Source organism: Grampus griseus, assembly GCF_964374135.1.
Source record: "Grampus griseus genome assembly, chromosome: 8".
Classification (NCBI taxonomy): Eukaryota; Metazoa; Chordata; class Mammalia; order Artiodactyla; family Delphinidae; genus Grampus; species Grampus griseus.
The window spans coordinates 102,836,195-102,850,230 of record NC_139002.1 but is presented as its reverse complement, the minus strand read 5'-3'; the positions used below and the strand labels follow the sequence as shown (position 1 = coordinate 102,850,230).

The 14,036-nt window shown below is 57.9% G+C and overlaps 1 protein-coding gene across 15 annotated transcripts in view; it reads left to right on the top strand.

The window, feature by feature from the left end:
* The window catches only part of NRXN2 (neurexin 2), a gene marked incomplete at its 5' end in the record, with an annotated part of 99,345 nt that overhangs the window by 69,713 nt on the left and 15,596 nt on the right, over positions 1 to 14,036 (top strand). For 10 of the 15 annotated variants that reach the window (XM_082661131.1, XM_082661132.1, XM_082661130.1 and 7 more), the window contains 4 exons: positions 294 to 475; positions 5,119 to 5,290; positions 9,493 to 9,582; positions 13,043 to 13,368. In XM_082661131.1, the coding sequence (XP_082517257.1) occupies positions 294 to 475; positions 5,119 to 5,290; positions 9,493 to 9,582; positions 13,043 to 13,368 (770 nt within the window). The remainder of the gene's footprint in view (positions 1 to 293; positions 476 to 5,118; positions 5,291 to 9,492; positions 9,583 to 13,042; positions 13,369 to 14,036) is intronic. The other 5 variants (XM_082661128.1, XM_082661133.1, XM_082661123.1 and 2 more) reach the window with 1 other exon arrangement.

Below are 14,036 nucleotides of genomic sequence, written 5' to 3'. Positions count from 1 at the left end.
CTCTCTCTCTCTGTGTGTCACTCTCTCTATTACCTCTCTGTTTTGCTGTAATTAAAGCTAGAATTCTTGATGAGGCGGCTACATCTGTCTGCGCGCTTGCACGGGCTCCCACCCAGGCACCCGCCTGTCAACTGTTCCCTAGGAGGGCAGGGCCTGGTGGCCGCTGTGGGTATCACAGTTGAAGCCCCCGTACCCTAAACCTGGTGTCCCAGTGCTCTGGTCACAGCCCCAAGGACCTGCTAATCTCGCCCTCCTGACCTCGTATCTCTGTCTCCCTTTCCTTCTCTCTGCAGCCGGGACCACATACATCTTTGGGAAGGGGGGAGCGCTCATCACCTACACATGGCCTCCCAACGACCGGCCGAGCACGAGGATGGACCGCCTGGCCGTGGGCTTCAGCACGCACCAGCGGAGCGCCGTGCTGGTGCGGGTGGACAGCGCCTCCGGCCTCGGGGACTACCTGCAGCTGCACATCGTAAGGACGCGGGGCTGGCACCCCCGACCCCCCAGCCTTCTGCCCCGAATCCACTCAGTCCTCTCTTGCCATGGGACCAGCACCTCGCATCTTTCCCTCCCGTGGAGCCCTCAGAACCTCTGTTCCCTGAGTGCTGGGGTTTCCAGTCTGTGGTTCCGCACCTGAGACCCATTCTCCTCCCGGTTGTTCACTGAGGCCCCCAGAGCCACCTCCGCTCACCTGAAGCTCCCCAGCTCCCCACCCTGAGACCTCAGGGGCTTCCTTGAGCCTTCCCGGCCATTCTCCTGCAGCCTGTGGGAACATCCCCATCTTGTGACTGCCCTGGGCTGCTGCCTGCTCACTCCTGCACCGCCTATGCCTCCCACTGTGTCCTGCACCTTTTCCTGTCCCCTCCTTCGGGCCTCCCTGCCCTTGATTACTGTTCCCATGACCTTTGCCCTCCCAGCCGCCCCCTTACCCGGCCTCCCTTACAGCCCTTCTGGCCATAGCCCTGCTCATTCCTCCCTGACCTCGGCCCTACCCCACATCTCTGCTCTGGCCTCCGAACCTGCCCAGCTCTGCTTTTCTCTGCCCAGCTCCCCTCCTCGCCCTCTGCTGCTCCCCACTGCCTCCCTCTAGGCCCCCCGCCATGCCTGTGGCTCCTCTTCTCACAGTTTCCATCCTAACTCTGGTCTTCGGGCGGCCCCTTTTCTTCCCCCTCTCTGCTCTGGCCCCACACACTTCCCTGTGGCCTCAAGCCTTGCTGCATTTCATTTGTGCTCTTAGCCTCTCCCCTGCCCCCGGCCCACTGTCTTAACCCTTGGGCCTCTGACCTCAGTCTCCATTTTCCACCTATGCAGCCGCTTACGGCCCCCTTCCTTCCCTGCCCGCATCCCACATGGTGACCCTGGCCAGGACCCCGAGCTGGGAGGGTCGAACAGGCTGGCCAGGCTCTGTGTGCTGGAAGGGTCTGAGTGGGGGGCCCTGAGCTTTCAGGGGAGTGAGGGAGCCAGGGGAGAAGGCTCGTTTGGGCTCTGGCCCCTCCTTACACGACAGCTTTGCAGGGTCCCCAGCCTGCACACCCCTTCCCCGACACGAGGGAGGGAAGGAAGGAGGTCTGAGGAGAGATGGACCGTGGACAGAGCGGAGCTGGAGTAGAAGTGGCAGCTGATGGACACCGGGCCTGGGAGGCCGGGCAGGGAAACAAGGGGGAAAGGAAAGCAGAGTAAGGAGTAGCCTGGGGAGAAGGCCTGCAAGTTCCGTGCGTGTGAGCGTCTCCACCTGCGTGAGAGGCAGTGCGGACGGTGACTGTATGTGACAGTGTGGGCCCCGTGCACATCGATCGTGTCAGGAGTGCTGGGGGGCGGCGCCGTGGGGGACAGTCTCGTGGCCTCTGATCGGGTGTGTCGCTCTATATTTGTATTTCTTGGCAGTGTGGCGTTTGCTGCTGTTTCAGTCTCCTGACTCTGCGTGGCAGGTGTGACTGTGTTTCCGGGTCCCTCTCTGTGAGTGAGGGCTGCTGCTCTCTCATCACATAGTCCTGAGAGGTGGTGTGTGGCTTTGGAGCAGATGCCTGGGTTTGAGTCCCAGCTCTGCCGCGTCCTTGCTCTGCCCTAGTGCATCACCTTGTGTCTCCGAGCCTCAGTGTCCTCATCTGTGTAATGGCATGATAAGCGGACAGCGATGCTCGCAGGTTTAATAAGCGAGACCATGTATATAAAGCACTGAGGACACTCCTCGCCCAGCCCGTGGGAAGCACCGTGTCCACTAATGTCCTGAGCACCTGTGAGCATCCACCTGGGTGAGCAGATTTGTGGTGCACTGTGTCCGCCTCATTTGACAACTTCTGTTGATATGCCTGAAGGTTTAGGGGACAGGGTTCCCCAGTGCTGAGGAGAAGGGGCAGGGGGATCAGGGTGCAGGGAGAAGGAGTCTCCTTTGCCCTCCCAGCAGTTGCCCACAGCCCTCGCCTGGTGCCGGGTTATGGAGGAACGAGGGTTATGGAGGAACGAGGCCTGGTGCCTCGTGCTGTAGCCGGCGGGGCGGGGCGGGGCTGCCCCTGGGATGAGGAGCCTGGCGAGGGTCGGGGGCCCTGGAGGAAGCGTGGGAGCCATGAGAGAGGTCAGCTCTGAGGGGAGAGCTGGGCACCCGACGGGCTGAAGCCCCCTGGGGCAGCCCCCAAGCCCCCTTCTCCCCTGGTGATATATCAGCTCCCACCGCAGCGTCATTAGCAGCTCTCAGAGAGTGGGGAGGCGGCAGCAAAATGAGAGAAAAGCAATTTGACGTTTCTAATAAAGCGTCGCTCCACTTTGCCAAATTAATTTTGACTCCCATAATTATTTGCTGTAGGAGCGGCCTCGTTCTCCCACCGCCGCCTAATGAGGTAATTGGGGAATTAGGAATTAATGACTTTAAAAGAAGTGACAACTGACTTCACGTGGGGAGCAGCTCTGGGAGCTGCCTCTCCCCTGGAGTGCACGGCTCTGGGCTCTGGGCTCGGCTGCCTCCTAGGAAACGCAGGTGTCCTGCCTTCCAGCTGCCCTGGACAGCCCTCTGCCATCCCGGCTCCCAGACCACTTCTGCTCCTTGACCGTTGTCACCACCCAGCTGAGCCTCGTGGGGAGAAACCCTCAGAGGCACCCAAGGGGCTGATGCTGTTCTATTACTGACAGTAGTACTGAGGTCTGTTCCTCTCACGTGGGGAGCAGAGACCACCCCTTCTCCCTGGATGTCGTCAGTCTGTGGGTGGTGGATGAATGCGGCTTGCTAGTACCCTTTGTTAGGCAAGCTCGGCCTCAGTTTCCCTGCTTTGCTGCATCTGAGGGACGCTGCACGTGTATGACTCTGTGTGTGTGTGTGTGTGAGTGTGTATGACTCGTGTGTGTGTGTGTGAGTGTGTGTGTATGACTCTGTGTGTGTGTGCGCGTGTCTTTCCCAGGTTCCAGGAGGGGGAGAACTGGACCCACAGTGGGGAAGGGATAGGGCGTGATCTTCAAGTGGGCCACGGCTGCACATCCTGCCCCCCCAGCTCTCTCTGCAAAACCCCAATCCCTGCCCCGTCTGTGAGTCACCCCATCCCCACACCCAGGGCCACCAAGCCCCTCAGCCCTGTTGCATGCTGGAGGTGGCAACTAAATGCTTCCTCATGCCCAGGCCGGACTGCAACAGTCTTTCAGGAAGACTCCAGGAGTGTAGTGTCTTCCGTGCTGATCTGGTCCCCGTGACTGTGTGAGCCTGTGCGAGTGTCTGTCCTGTGTGGGAGGAGGGGTGCAGGAACTCAGGAGGCCGAGTTCGGGGGTGCTGCTGGGTAGTACAGGGGAATGGAATAAGGGCTCAGGTTTAGGGCCGAGTGGGCCTTCCACTGGCTTCTTTAGACGTCTTTGGTCTTGAAGGAAGGTTGGCCTCAGTAGCCTCTCAGATCACCCCCACCTCCAGCACTCTGAGTCAGTGTCTCCCGAGACTGGCGGGCAAAGCGGGAGGGAGCACTTGGCTTTGGAGTCAGGCCAACTGGGGTTCAAATCTGGGGGTCCGTCCTTATGAGTTGTGAGATTGGGGGAGGTTACTTAGCTTCCCTGAGCCTCAGTTTCCCCCTCAGTAGAATGGGATGCTGTCTATTCCTCAGAGGGTTGCTGTGGGGATGAAGACAGCATGTGTGTACAGTACCCACAGAGGACCTGGCACCATTTAGGGGTTCAGTGAGGCTCTCCCTCTCACCCTGGCACCATGGACAGAACTCTTCCTGGGCTGGATCCTGGGTGGCCTCTGAGGGTTCCCTATGCAGGTCCTCTCTGGAGCCTGGGCCTGGGAGAGGTTGCTCAGACTGACTCTGCTCCCCTTCTCCAGGCCTCAGTCCCTGTCTTTCCTCTTCCTGTCCCTTCCCAGCTGCTGGCCCTATCCTCTACCATTACACCCCCAAGCTCACCTTCCCTTAATAAGCCCAACATGGTTTGTCTTCTTGATCTCTTTCTATACCTGACTCCCTCCAGAACACACAGTCCAGACCCTGCGCCTGTGCCCCCTTGACTGCAAAGGGGCTGCCCCCGCACTCAGGCCTGACCTCCATGGGCTGACACCTGCCAATGCCCTGGTGCCAGAGCCCTCAGGGACTCGCCCAGTGCAGAACAGCCAGGGGAGGCGAGGGTTGAGCTTGGAGGTGTGAGGAGTGGGGAGGCCAGACCCTCCTCAGGCACAGGGCTGGCTTCTGTGGATTTCTCTGTTGGCTGTGCCTTGGTGAAGCCTCCACCTTCTGTGGTCCCACTGGTCCTGGGTTTCTCTTGGTCGTCCCTGTCTGGGGCCTGGAGGCTCAGTGGCCCTTGCGTGGAGGAGGTGCCCTGTGAACATTTGTGAACATTTTGATTGAACCAAAAAGCAACAGGCAGGTGTGGTCAGTGGAAGTGCTCCAGGCCCATGCTGTGCACCCCACGGTGGCTTCCCCAACCTCGCTGAACCTCAGTTACTCCCTTGCTTGCATATGAGGCAGGGAGGGGACAAGCCTGCCCACCTCCTTGGGCAGGTGAAAAGGTCCAGTAAAGACGCGGCTGGGAGGTGTGTTGTGAAGCTGTTAAATGCTGCCGAGCTGGACCGGTGGTGTTCACAGGTGGAGTTCTAGAAGGAGTGAACGGTCTCTCCCTCCGGATCCCTGACCTCTACCTCCCTGTCCCCAGGACCAGGGCACCGTGGGGGTGATCTTTAACGTGGGCACGGACGACATTACCATCGACGAGCCCAACGCCATCGTGAGCGACGGCAAATACCACGTGGTGCGCTTCACTCGAAGCGGCGGCAATGCCACCTTGCAGGTGGACAGCTGGCCGGTCAACGAGCGGTACCCGGCAGGTAGGCGGCGCGGGGCGCAGGGGAGGTGCGGGGCAGGGCGGGCGGGGCGGCCTCTGATAGGAGAGCTGCCTGCACCGGGGGCGGGGTTAAGTGGCGAGGCTTTCGGCTGCGGGAAAGGCGTGGCTTGTAGGGGCGGGACGATGGCGGGGCAGGGCTAAAGGGAAAAGTTGGGATTTGTAGGGTGGGGGCGAGACTGTGGGAGTGGGTCAGCTAGGAGGAAGGCGGCACAGCTGAACAGGGAAGGATGCAAGGTCAGGGTCCAGTTTGTGGATGGGGGAGGAGAGGAGGGAAGGAAGGTAGAAGTAGGGAGAGTCTGTCGTAATTGAGGGAAGGATGAGTTGAGAAAAGAGGGACAGGCGGAAATGGGGAGGCAGATGCAGAAACCAAAGAGAGAAGATCCAGAAGTAACCCAAAACGGATCTTGGCAAGGAGGCAGGACTGTTCCCAAGGATAGAACCAAGGCAAGAACCCAGGTCTTTACAAAGAGCAAGTCAAAGGTTCATATTAGGTGATCTCGATAAAGGAAGAGAAGTAACCATGGAGACCCAGAGAAAAGGAACCCCAGGGTCTCAAGAAGTAAGGGACATGGTGAAAAGGAGAGAGCGACAAGTGACAACGAGAGCAAAAAATAGGTCAAGTGCCTTCAACAAACCTTCATCGACAACCTACTAGTATCAGGTCCTGTGCCGCGCCCTGAGGACACAGCATACAGCCCCTGCTTGCAGGGAGCTCGCAGTCTTGGGGCTGGGGGAGCACGGGGATGCAAAGAGACCCAGTTCAACAGTGTGACAGCCTGTGGTGGCCGAGGACAAACCAAGGTCTGAGGAGCACAGGGGAGGGACAGAAATGAGGACCTGAAAGAAATGAGGAGGCAGAGACTCTGCAAGAATCTGAGGGAGGCAGAGAAAGAGCCTCAGAGTGAGAGAAAACCAGAGGAGGAGCAAGGGAGAGAGATGGAAATAGTCACCCAGACAGAAGCGGAGACGGAGGCAGCTCCCAGAGGGGTGCAGGGAGATATATGGAGCCGCTGTCGTGCAGACCCAGCCAGCGAGAGAGGAGGTGGCCAGAGCCTTGGGAGGGAGAGGAAGAGAGCCCCAGTGCGGGAGATGAAGAGGGAGGGGACGTGGAGGTACTGCAGAAGAACCGCAGAAACACAGAGATGTGGAGATACAGGCTGAGCAGCACTGCAGAGTCACACGCGCGGGTGCCGACTGAGAAGCAGCCCCTGAGAAGCAGAGAGAGCGTCTTCGGGCTCAGCCCCTCTCCTGGCAGAAGTGCTGCCCAGAGAAGCTGCCCCGTGCTGGCTGAGAGAGCCGTGGGCAGAAGGACAGTGAGAGGTTCAAGTGCACAGACCCTCATGCACCCGCTTACATGCTAGGATGAAAACGCCAGTGTGGGCTCACGGCTCACAGCCGTGTAGGCTTGTACCCAGACGCTTTCAGGCAGGCCCTGGAAATAGAGAGAACCACACGGGCCCCTAGGAAACTCAGAGGCTGACAAACACACAGGCCAGCCCCAGACACACAGACAACTGCAGATATTCATACGGTCAGACAGACACGAGGTAAAAAAGAGCCCTACAGTGGGATGCCAGCTTACACCAGGGCCTGGGCACGTGTAGGGCAACTCAGGCACACAAACGCTCCCATGCTGAGTCCCACAGATGCGCAGACACTGACAGGCCAGGCTCTGCGGGCATCAGACTTCGCTCTGTCTTAGACACACACACCAGGGCCACCTTTGTAGCAGTGAAGACACCAGCCTACACTGGACAAGGCTGGACTTGGGGAGCATGAAGGCTTTACCATGTCAAGCCAGAGCTCCTCCCCTTGGAGCCCCGTAGGCTGGATGCGAGGTTAGAGGAGTCACACCTTCTCTCCTCTCCTCAGGGACCCCTGGCTGGGGTGCGGAAGGCCACTGGGTGCCCCCTTACCTGCCAAGCAGAGCACCCTGAGGGCCTGGTGGCTGCCTGTGTGCCCTGTGACAGCAGATCCCTTACGAAAGCCGAGAGTCACCCTGAGCAACAGCAGTGTGCGTGGCCCAGACTCAGGGAGCTCAGAGACACAGCCCAGGGACTCCGAGTCAGCAGGACCAGGCTTTAAATCCTGGGTCTCCGACTGACAAGCTGTGTGACCTTGGACAAGTCATTTAGCTCCTCTGGATCTCAGTTTCTACCTGTGAAAGTTGGGGATAATATCTACCTCATAGCCGTACTGTGAGAGTTCCGTGAGATAACCTAAGGAGAGTGCTAGAATGGCGTGGCGTAGCAGAGGTGCTCAGAGGTGCTGTGTAAACGGAGCTTTTGTTAGAATTGTTATGTGTGCCGGTGAGACACACATACATTCTTCCCGTCTTCTCAGGACCCACACACAAATACATGCCACACACAGACACACAGATGCACCCACAGCTATCCCAGTGCAGGTAGGTCCCTGAACGCCTCCTGCCCTCCTGCCTCTCTGCCTCTGTCTGTGTGTGCCCTCTCCCTCCCTTCCCCCATCTGACACTCTTCTGGCTACTATACTTCTCCTCCAGTGTCTTCTAGGGCCCCTCTCAGCCCCATCCCCAGGGCTGTGCTACCTCTAACAGAACACAGGACACTGCTGGTCACTTGCCAGTCTCTCCTGCTTGGCTGGGGCTCCCGGTGGTCAAGGACCGGACGTTCATCTTTGCATCTCCAGTACCCAGCACCAGGAACAGAACAGGCACTCAAGAAATGTTTGTTGAGTGACTAAACAAATGGATGATACATTTTTGTCTGAAACACAAGTGACCTGAATCTGTGGATTCAGAACCTGTGGAATCTGTGGGAAGGCAGGGTCTCATTGCCTCGTAAGCACCTAGGGAGGCCCCATCCATGCTCGTGTGAATACACCATGGGCTCATTAACAGGATGTGTACGCAGGCAGGCCCAGGCCCAGGCCCAGGTCTCATTGGGCAGGTAGTACAGCTGTGCAGTGGGAGATGAGAGGGAAAATGCCCCCGGCATGAATGTTACTGAAGATCGTGTAAGTGGTTTCAGTGGGTAGAGTGGCCAGATTTCCAAAGGAAATCATTTCTATTTCCACGGCTGCAGTTTGGGATCACCCACAGCCTTGGGGAAGAGCTCACAGGACACACAGACACAGACAGACAGACACACGCACACACACACACACACACATCCTCCTTCCTCCCTGTGAGTGGAGAGAAGAGCAGGTGTGTATCCAGATGGGCAGCCAGGGTTGAGAGGAGGAGTGGAGGTTAGGAATTGTGGGGGGAGGAACCTGAAGGAGGAAGGCTCAAGTGGGAGCTGGACTGGGCTCCCCAGGGCTGGAAGGAGAGGGGACCTGAGCGGACAGGAGTCTGAGGGTCTTGGAATGAAGCTGAGAGAGAGGGGAAGAGAGCAAGGTGCCGCCAGGCAGAGGAGGGCTGGGGCGCCTGTAGGGTGGACCAGGGGTGGAAGAGGTGAGATGCAAAGGGTGGGCGAGGCGGCTGGGTGACATCCAGCTGCCACAAGCAGGCACCTGTGCCCAGGGTGAGAAGCCGGAAGTGCCTGCAGTGAGAGCAGCGGGGGGCTTGGGGGGATTCAGGTGGAAGCTGGTGGTGGGGTGGGGTGGGGTGGGAGGTGAGGGGAAGCTGGGGGTTGAGCACAGAAGGTAAAGGGAGCCGAGGGGGCTTCGAGAAGTGGTTGAAATCTCACTGTTAAATGCGTGTGCTGGGCCACCCCTTAAATGCCGCATAAACCCCCCGCTTAACCCATCCCTCCCACTTCTAAACAGCCCTCTAAACGCAGTAACCCGCCGGCCACCGAGGCCTCCCCCCCCCAACTTAAACCCGCTAAATGCCCCTCCCCGCCCCTCTGCCCCGCTCTGGGATGGGGAAGGAAGTGGGCAGACAGGGAGAGCACAGACAAACCTGTTTAACCTCTGACCTTTGACCTTCCAGCTGCCTTTTCTTCCTTTCCCCTTTCCTTTTCTTCTTTGTCCCTCTCTTTTTCTTTGGGTCGCTCCCGCCCCCAGGGTGGGGCTGGCTCTGCATGGGAGCCTAGGGAGGGGGACCGGAGGGAGGACGAGGGACCCGCGTTTCTTCTCCCGCCTTGGGTGGACCTGGCCCCCTCTCCGTTGAATGTCGCTGCTTACTCTGAGTCTCCTGAGAAATGCATAATTACTTTTCTAATTTCGCCGCCTGAGAAACCTACTGTCTTTCTAAACTTTTCCAAGGAAACTTTGATAACGAGCGCCTGGCGATTGCTAGACAGAGAATCCCCTACCGGCTTGGTCGAGTAGTAGATGAGTGGCTGCTCGACAAAGGTAATTAACCAGAATTAATTAATTAATTAACTTTAAAAACACTATCTTAAAGGTGCAGAGCTCTCTCTTTCCCCATCCGTGCCTTCCCCATCGCCCACCCCCTAGTAAAAGGACAATTGTCCGGCCAGGTTGTTCCCTTCCTCTCTGTTGTCCAGGGTCCCTGTCTTTTAGAGTGGTGGTTTGGGCAGGGGAGGGGCTTTTCCTAGAAGACGGAGAGTCCTTGGTCTCTTTCTAAACCTGGGAAGGGACCAGGGTCATAGGGGAGATCCTGGAACCCCTCCAGGAAAGCAGGCTGGAGTGCGGGTTGGGAGGGAGCTGCCCTGTTGGCTCAGAGGTTTTGTCAAGGGCCACCTGAGGGCCACAGCACACTGAGAAGCAGGAAGGCTTTGGGAAGCAGCAAGTGCTGGTCCTAGGATCCAAAGGCGGGTAGGAAGGGTCCACCAGGGTCATCTGAGGAGCAAAGGGAAGAGTGGGGGGCTCAGATCCTACTGGAAAGACTGCCACCCTGAGAGAGTGTCTGTGGGACTGCCATCTCTGGAACGGGCCCACCTTGGTCCGGAAGGTCTCCTAGAAGCAGTGGAGGTTGCAGGGAGACTAGGAGATGGGGAAGAGGTGGCCATCCCATGGGGATTTCTGTGCCTGCTGAGCTGATGAGGAAGACAGAACAGGCTGGCTAAGCGGCCGTATGTGTGAGGCGCTGCTGGGTGTGAGGGAGAAGGCCACTTGTCACCAAGGGAAGTTGGGGCCAAGGGCAAAGCCATCCCATTCCCTTTGGAGAGGGGGCGAGCTCTGTACCTCTAAGGCTAAACTCTAGGGGGGAAGTAGAACTGTTAAACCTCCACCTAACCAGCTGATAACTGTGCTTTTAAATGTCCACTGGGGCCTGCCCCAACTAAAACCCCCAATGTCACTTCCAGCCCCCAACGTGGCCAGCGGGGACTAAACATGCTGATAACCAGATGTGATAAATCCATAACAGGACAAAAAGTTAAAGGGACTAACAGACATCGCTAAAACCTACAGCCCCCAGCCACACTGGGCTGCTCTCTCCAGCGGGGTGAACTTTAACCCTTTGAGGAGTTCATGGTGGGTGGAGCCCCAGAGGCCTAGTTGGCTCACCTGTGTAGCTTCCTCTCCATTACCCACCTCCTTCTCCCGGAATCAGAGAGGCCAAGGGAGCAGCTTGGGCTGAGGCTGGGACAACTTGTGACCCCAAGGGTAGGGAGAGCCGGACAGGCCCGGTAGGGGGGTGGGGGTGGAGGGACTTGTGGTCCAGATGAGGGAAGAGCTCCTGCCGGCGGTTTGGAAGCCCAGGCATCCTTTACTAGCTGCAGGGTCACATTTTCTCTTTAGGCCTCTGCTTCCTCTTCTAGAAAGTGAAGGGTTGGCCACATACTCTAGCATTTCCCAGAGTGTGGCTGGAGGAGCTCACTTGCTGCATGGCCTTGCTCAAGGCTTCCCCTTCCCGAGCCCCAGTTCCCTCGCTGGTGATCCCGGCTCAGCCTGCCTCACACCGGGTGCTGTGAGGATGAGATGAAATGAGGAGCAGGAAAGTATTTGAGAACAAAAGCTGGGCATTCTTGGAGGGACTGCTTTACTGTCAGCACCTGGCGTGTGGTAGGTTCTCAATAAATATTTACTGAGTGAATCCAGTTCCAAAACATGTCCTGTGAAGCATAAGTCCCATGAGATGCTTCACGATAAAGAGATTTGTGGTTATAAAAAAGAGAGAGAGAAAGAGAGAGAGATTTGTGGTGAAATGAGCTTGAGAAGTCTGAATCCTGTTTCTTCCTCTTGGAGATGCATATGGACATGGATTTTAATAAAGGCTCTGAGAGGTCCTGTGAGAGACAAACCTCTTGTGTAATTGTGAAATGTTTGTTTTCCAAACTCATTTGACCACTGTGAACCTTCTCCCCTTCGTTTTTCTCATAATTCTCATATGCGGGAATAAACTCTGGACACAGTGCTCCTCAAGGGCCTCTCTGGGTCTGGTGTCCAGCTGCCACTCACTAGTTCTCCGCTTCTGTGGGCTCCGGCTCCCCCATCTGTAAGATGGTGACCCTGCTCCAGGCCTGAGGGAGGTGCTGGGCGGAGGGAGAGCTGGAGGAGGTACAGAGGTTGAGCAGACGGGCCGAGCAGACACACCCCTGGCTGATCATTGACCAGAGGCCAGACAGATGGTTGGGTGCCCCAGAGGCCTGGGTGTCCCAAGGAACCTGTGTTGCCAACAAGGGTGTGGGTTTCACAAGTTGGACTGTCCTCAGCCCAGGTTTGGGGGGCAGGGCTTACAGGCACGTAACTCTAAACCAGATCTTTAACAAAGCACTAACCAGAGGCTAACAAGGGCTAAGCCAGGTCTTAAACACCCCCAGCACCAGCAGCTGAAGGTCCAGGGGAGCAGGGGGCAACTTAGTAGTTCCTCTGACCCTCTCCCCCCAAAAATAAGCAACATCAAAACCAAAGTTAAATCTAAACTTAAACACAATAAATATCTTTTCTAAAAACCAAACCAAAGCAACAAACTCAGAGGGTTAAACTGACCCCCAGATCCATTAAAACCAAACAGAACAGCCAAACCCCACCCAGGTGGGCATTCTGAGGTGAAACTGCTAAGTAAAGAGTGAGGTTGGAGCTGGAGTGGGGTTTTTTTGGCTGTCAGCGAGCGAAGCAAGGTCCCTTTAACATTTTCCATCTCTGTGCTTGCACATCCTGGCGGGGAAGGAAGGCCTCTGCTCTCCAGGGCCTGATCCCCAGGCAGTGGCTGGGCCTTGGAGGGGAGGAGGAGAGAGGGGGACCTGGCCAGAGGTCAGAGGGCCTGGTGGTGGCTGGGAGGGTGGCGTGAGGTCCGCGGCTGCTCCCAGCCTCACTCACGCTGGCGCTCCTCCCATGCGCTGTCCACCCCTCGGTCTCATCTCCATCCCTGCCCTGACATGCACTGACCATGTGGCCTGGCAGTCGCTGCTCTGTCTCTGCCTTTTTGTCTCCTCTACCTGCTGCTTCCGAGGGTTCTGTGGCTTGGGGCTGGACACTGGGTGTGGGAGGTTTGGGGAAGCACAGAGGGAAGATGGGGGGTCAGATTGAGGGAAGGGAAAGAAGGGGAGCGATGCCCCTGGAGCAGGAGAGGAGGGGGGATGGGAAGGCCAGAGGCATGAGCATGGTGGGGAGAGTGGGGAGCTGGGCCCCCTTTCCCAGCCCAAGTGTGTTCTGGAGATCCTTCCTGTCCAGGGTCCCTACCTGGCTGGGCTGGGCTAGTGGCTGACAAGGACTTTCCTTTTGGTGTCTGCCCCTTCCTCCTTTCTCCCTCCCCACCCCACCCCCACTTGCTGGTTTCCACCTCCACCCCTCCTTCCCTCCCTTGGATCTCCATCCATTCTCCCTATCCTTTTCTGGTCTCCCCACCCCACTGCCTGCCCCCCCCCCCCCGTCTGTCATTCCTGCCCCTTCCCCTCCCCGCCAGGCCGCCAGCTGACCATCTTCAACAGCCAGGCTGCCATCAAGATTGGGGGCCGGGATCAGGGCCGCCCTTTCCAGGGCCAGGTGTCCGGCCTCTACTACAATGGGCTCAAGGTGCTGGCGCTGGCCGCCGAGAGCGACCCCAACGTGCGGACCGAGGGCCACCTGCGCCTGGTGGGGGAGGGGCCGTCCGTGCTGCTCAGTGCGGAGACCACGGCCACCACCCTGCTGGCCGACATGGCTACCACCATCATGGAGACCACCACCACCATGGCCACCACCACCACGCGCCGGGGCCGCTCCCCCACGCTGAGGGACAGCACCACCCAGGTGAGGGCCCCTCCGCTGGTGCACGAGGAACGGGGCTCCAGGTGGGGAATAGGGCTGATGTCTGCATAGCAACTGTGGTGCTCAGGAAGGGTCGGAGGGGACTGTGGTTTAGGTGGGGCTGGCAAGGTCTCCTTTCTTTCTTTTTTTAAAAATATATTTGTTTATTTATTTATTTGGTTGTGCCGGGTCTTAGTTGTGGCAAGCGGGCTCCTTAGTTGTGCCTCGCCAGCTCCTTAGTTGTGGCATGCAAACTCTTAGTTGCGGCATGCATGCGGGATCTACTTTCCCGACCAGGGATCAAACCCGGGCCCCCTGCATTTGGAGCACGGAGTCTTAACCACTGCACCACTAGGGAAGTCCCCAAGGTCTCCTTTCTCAAAGCGATTGTCGCCCTGATGGCCAGGGATGTTGTAGATGTGGAGGTGACCACTATTTCTAGGGGGACCATTCCCAGAGTTGAGGGGGAGTTTGGTACCCTAGCTAGACCAGGGAAGACCACCCCACTTATGAGAGAGGAAGTCCGGGCTGGGGATGAGGGGTGGAATGACCCCCTCTGCCTGCCCCATAACGAAGGCGACGCCCAGTGTTGTGTGGGCATCGAGGGAGAGACGGGGGGAGCCAGGATGGCGTCGCTTTGCGCAGGGCACAGAGACAACAGCACTGTAAGG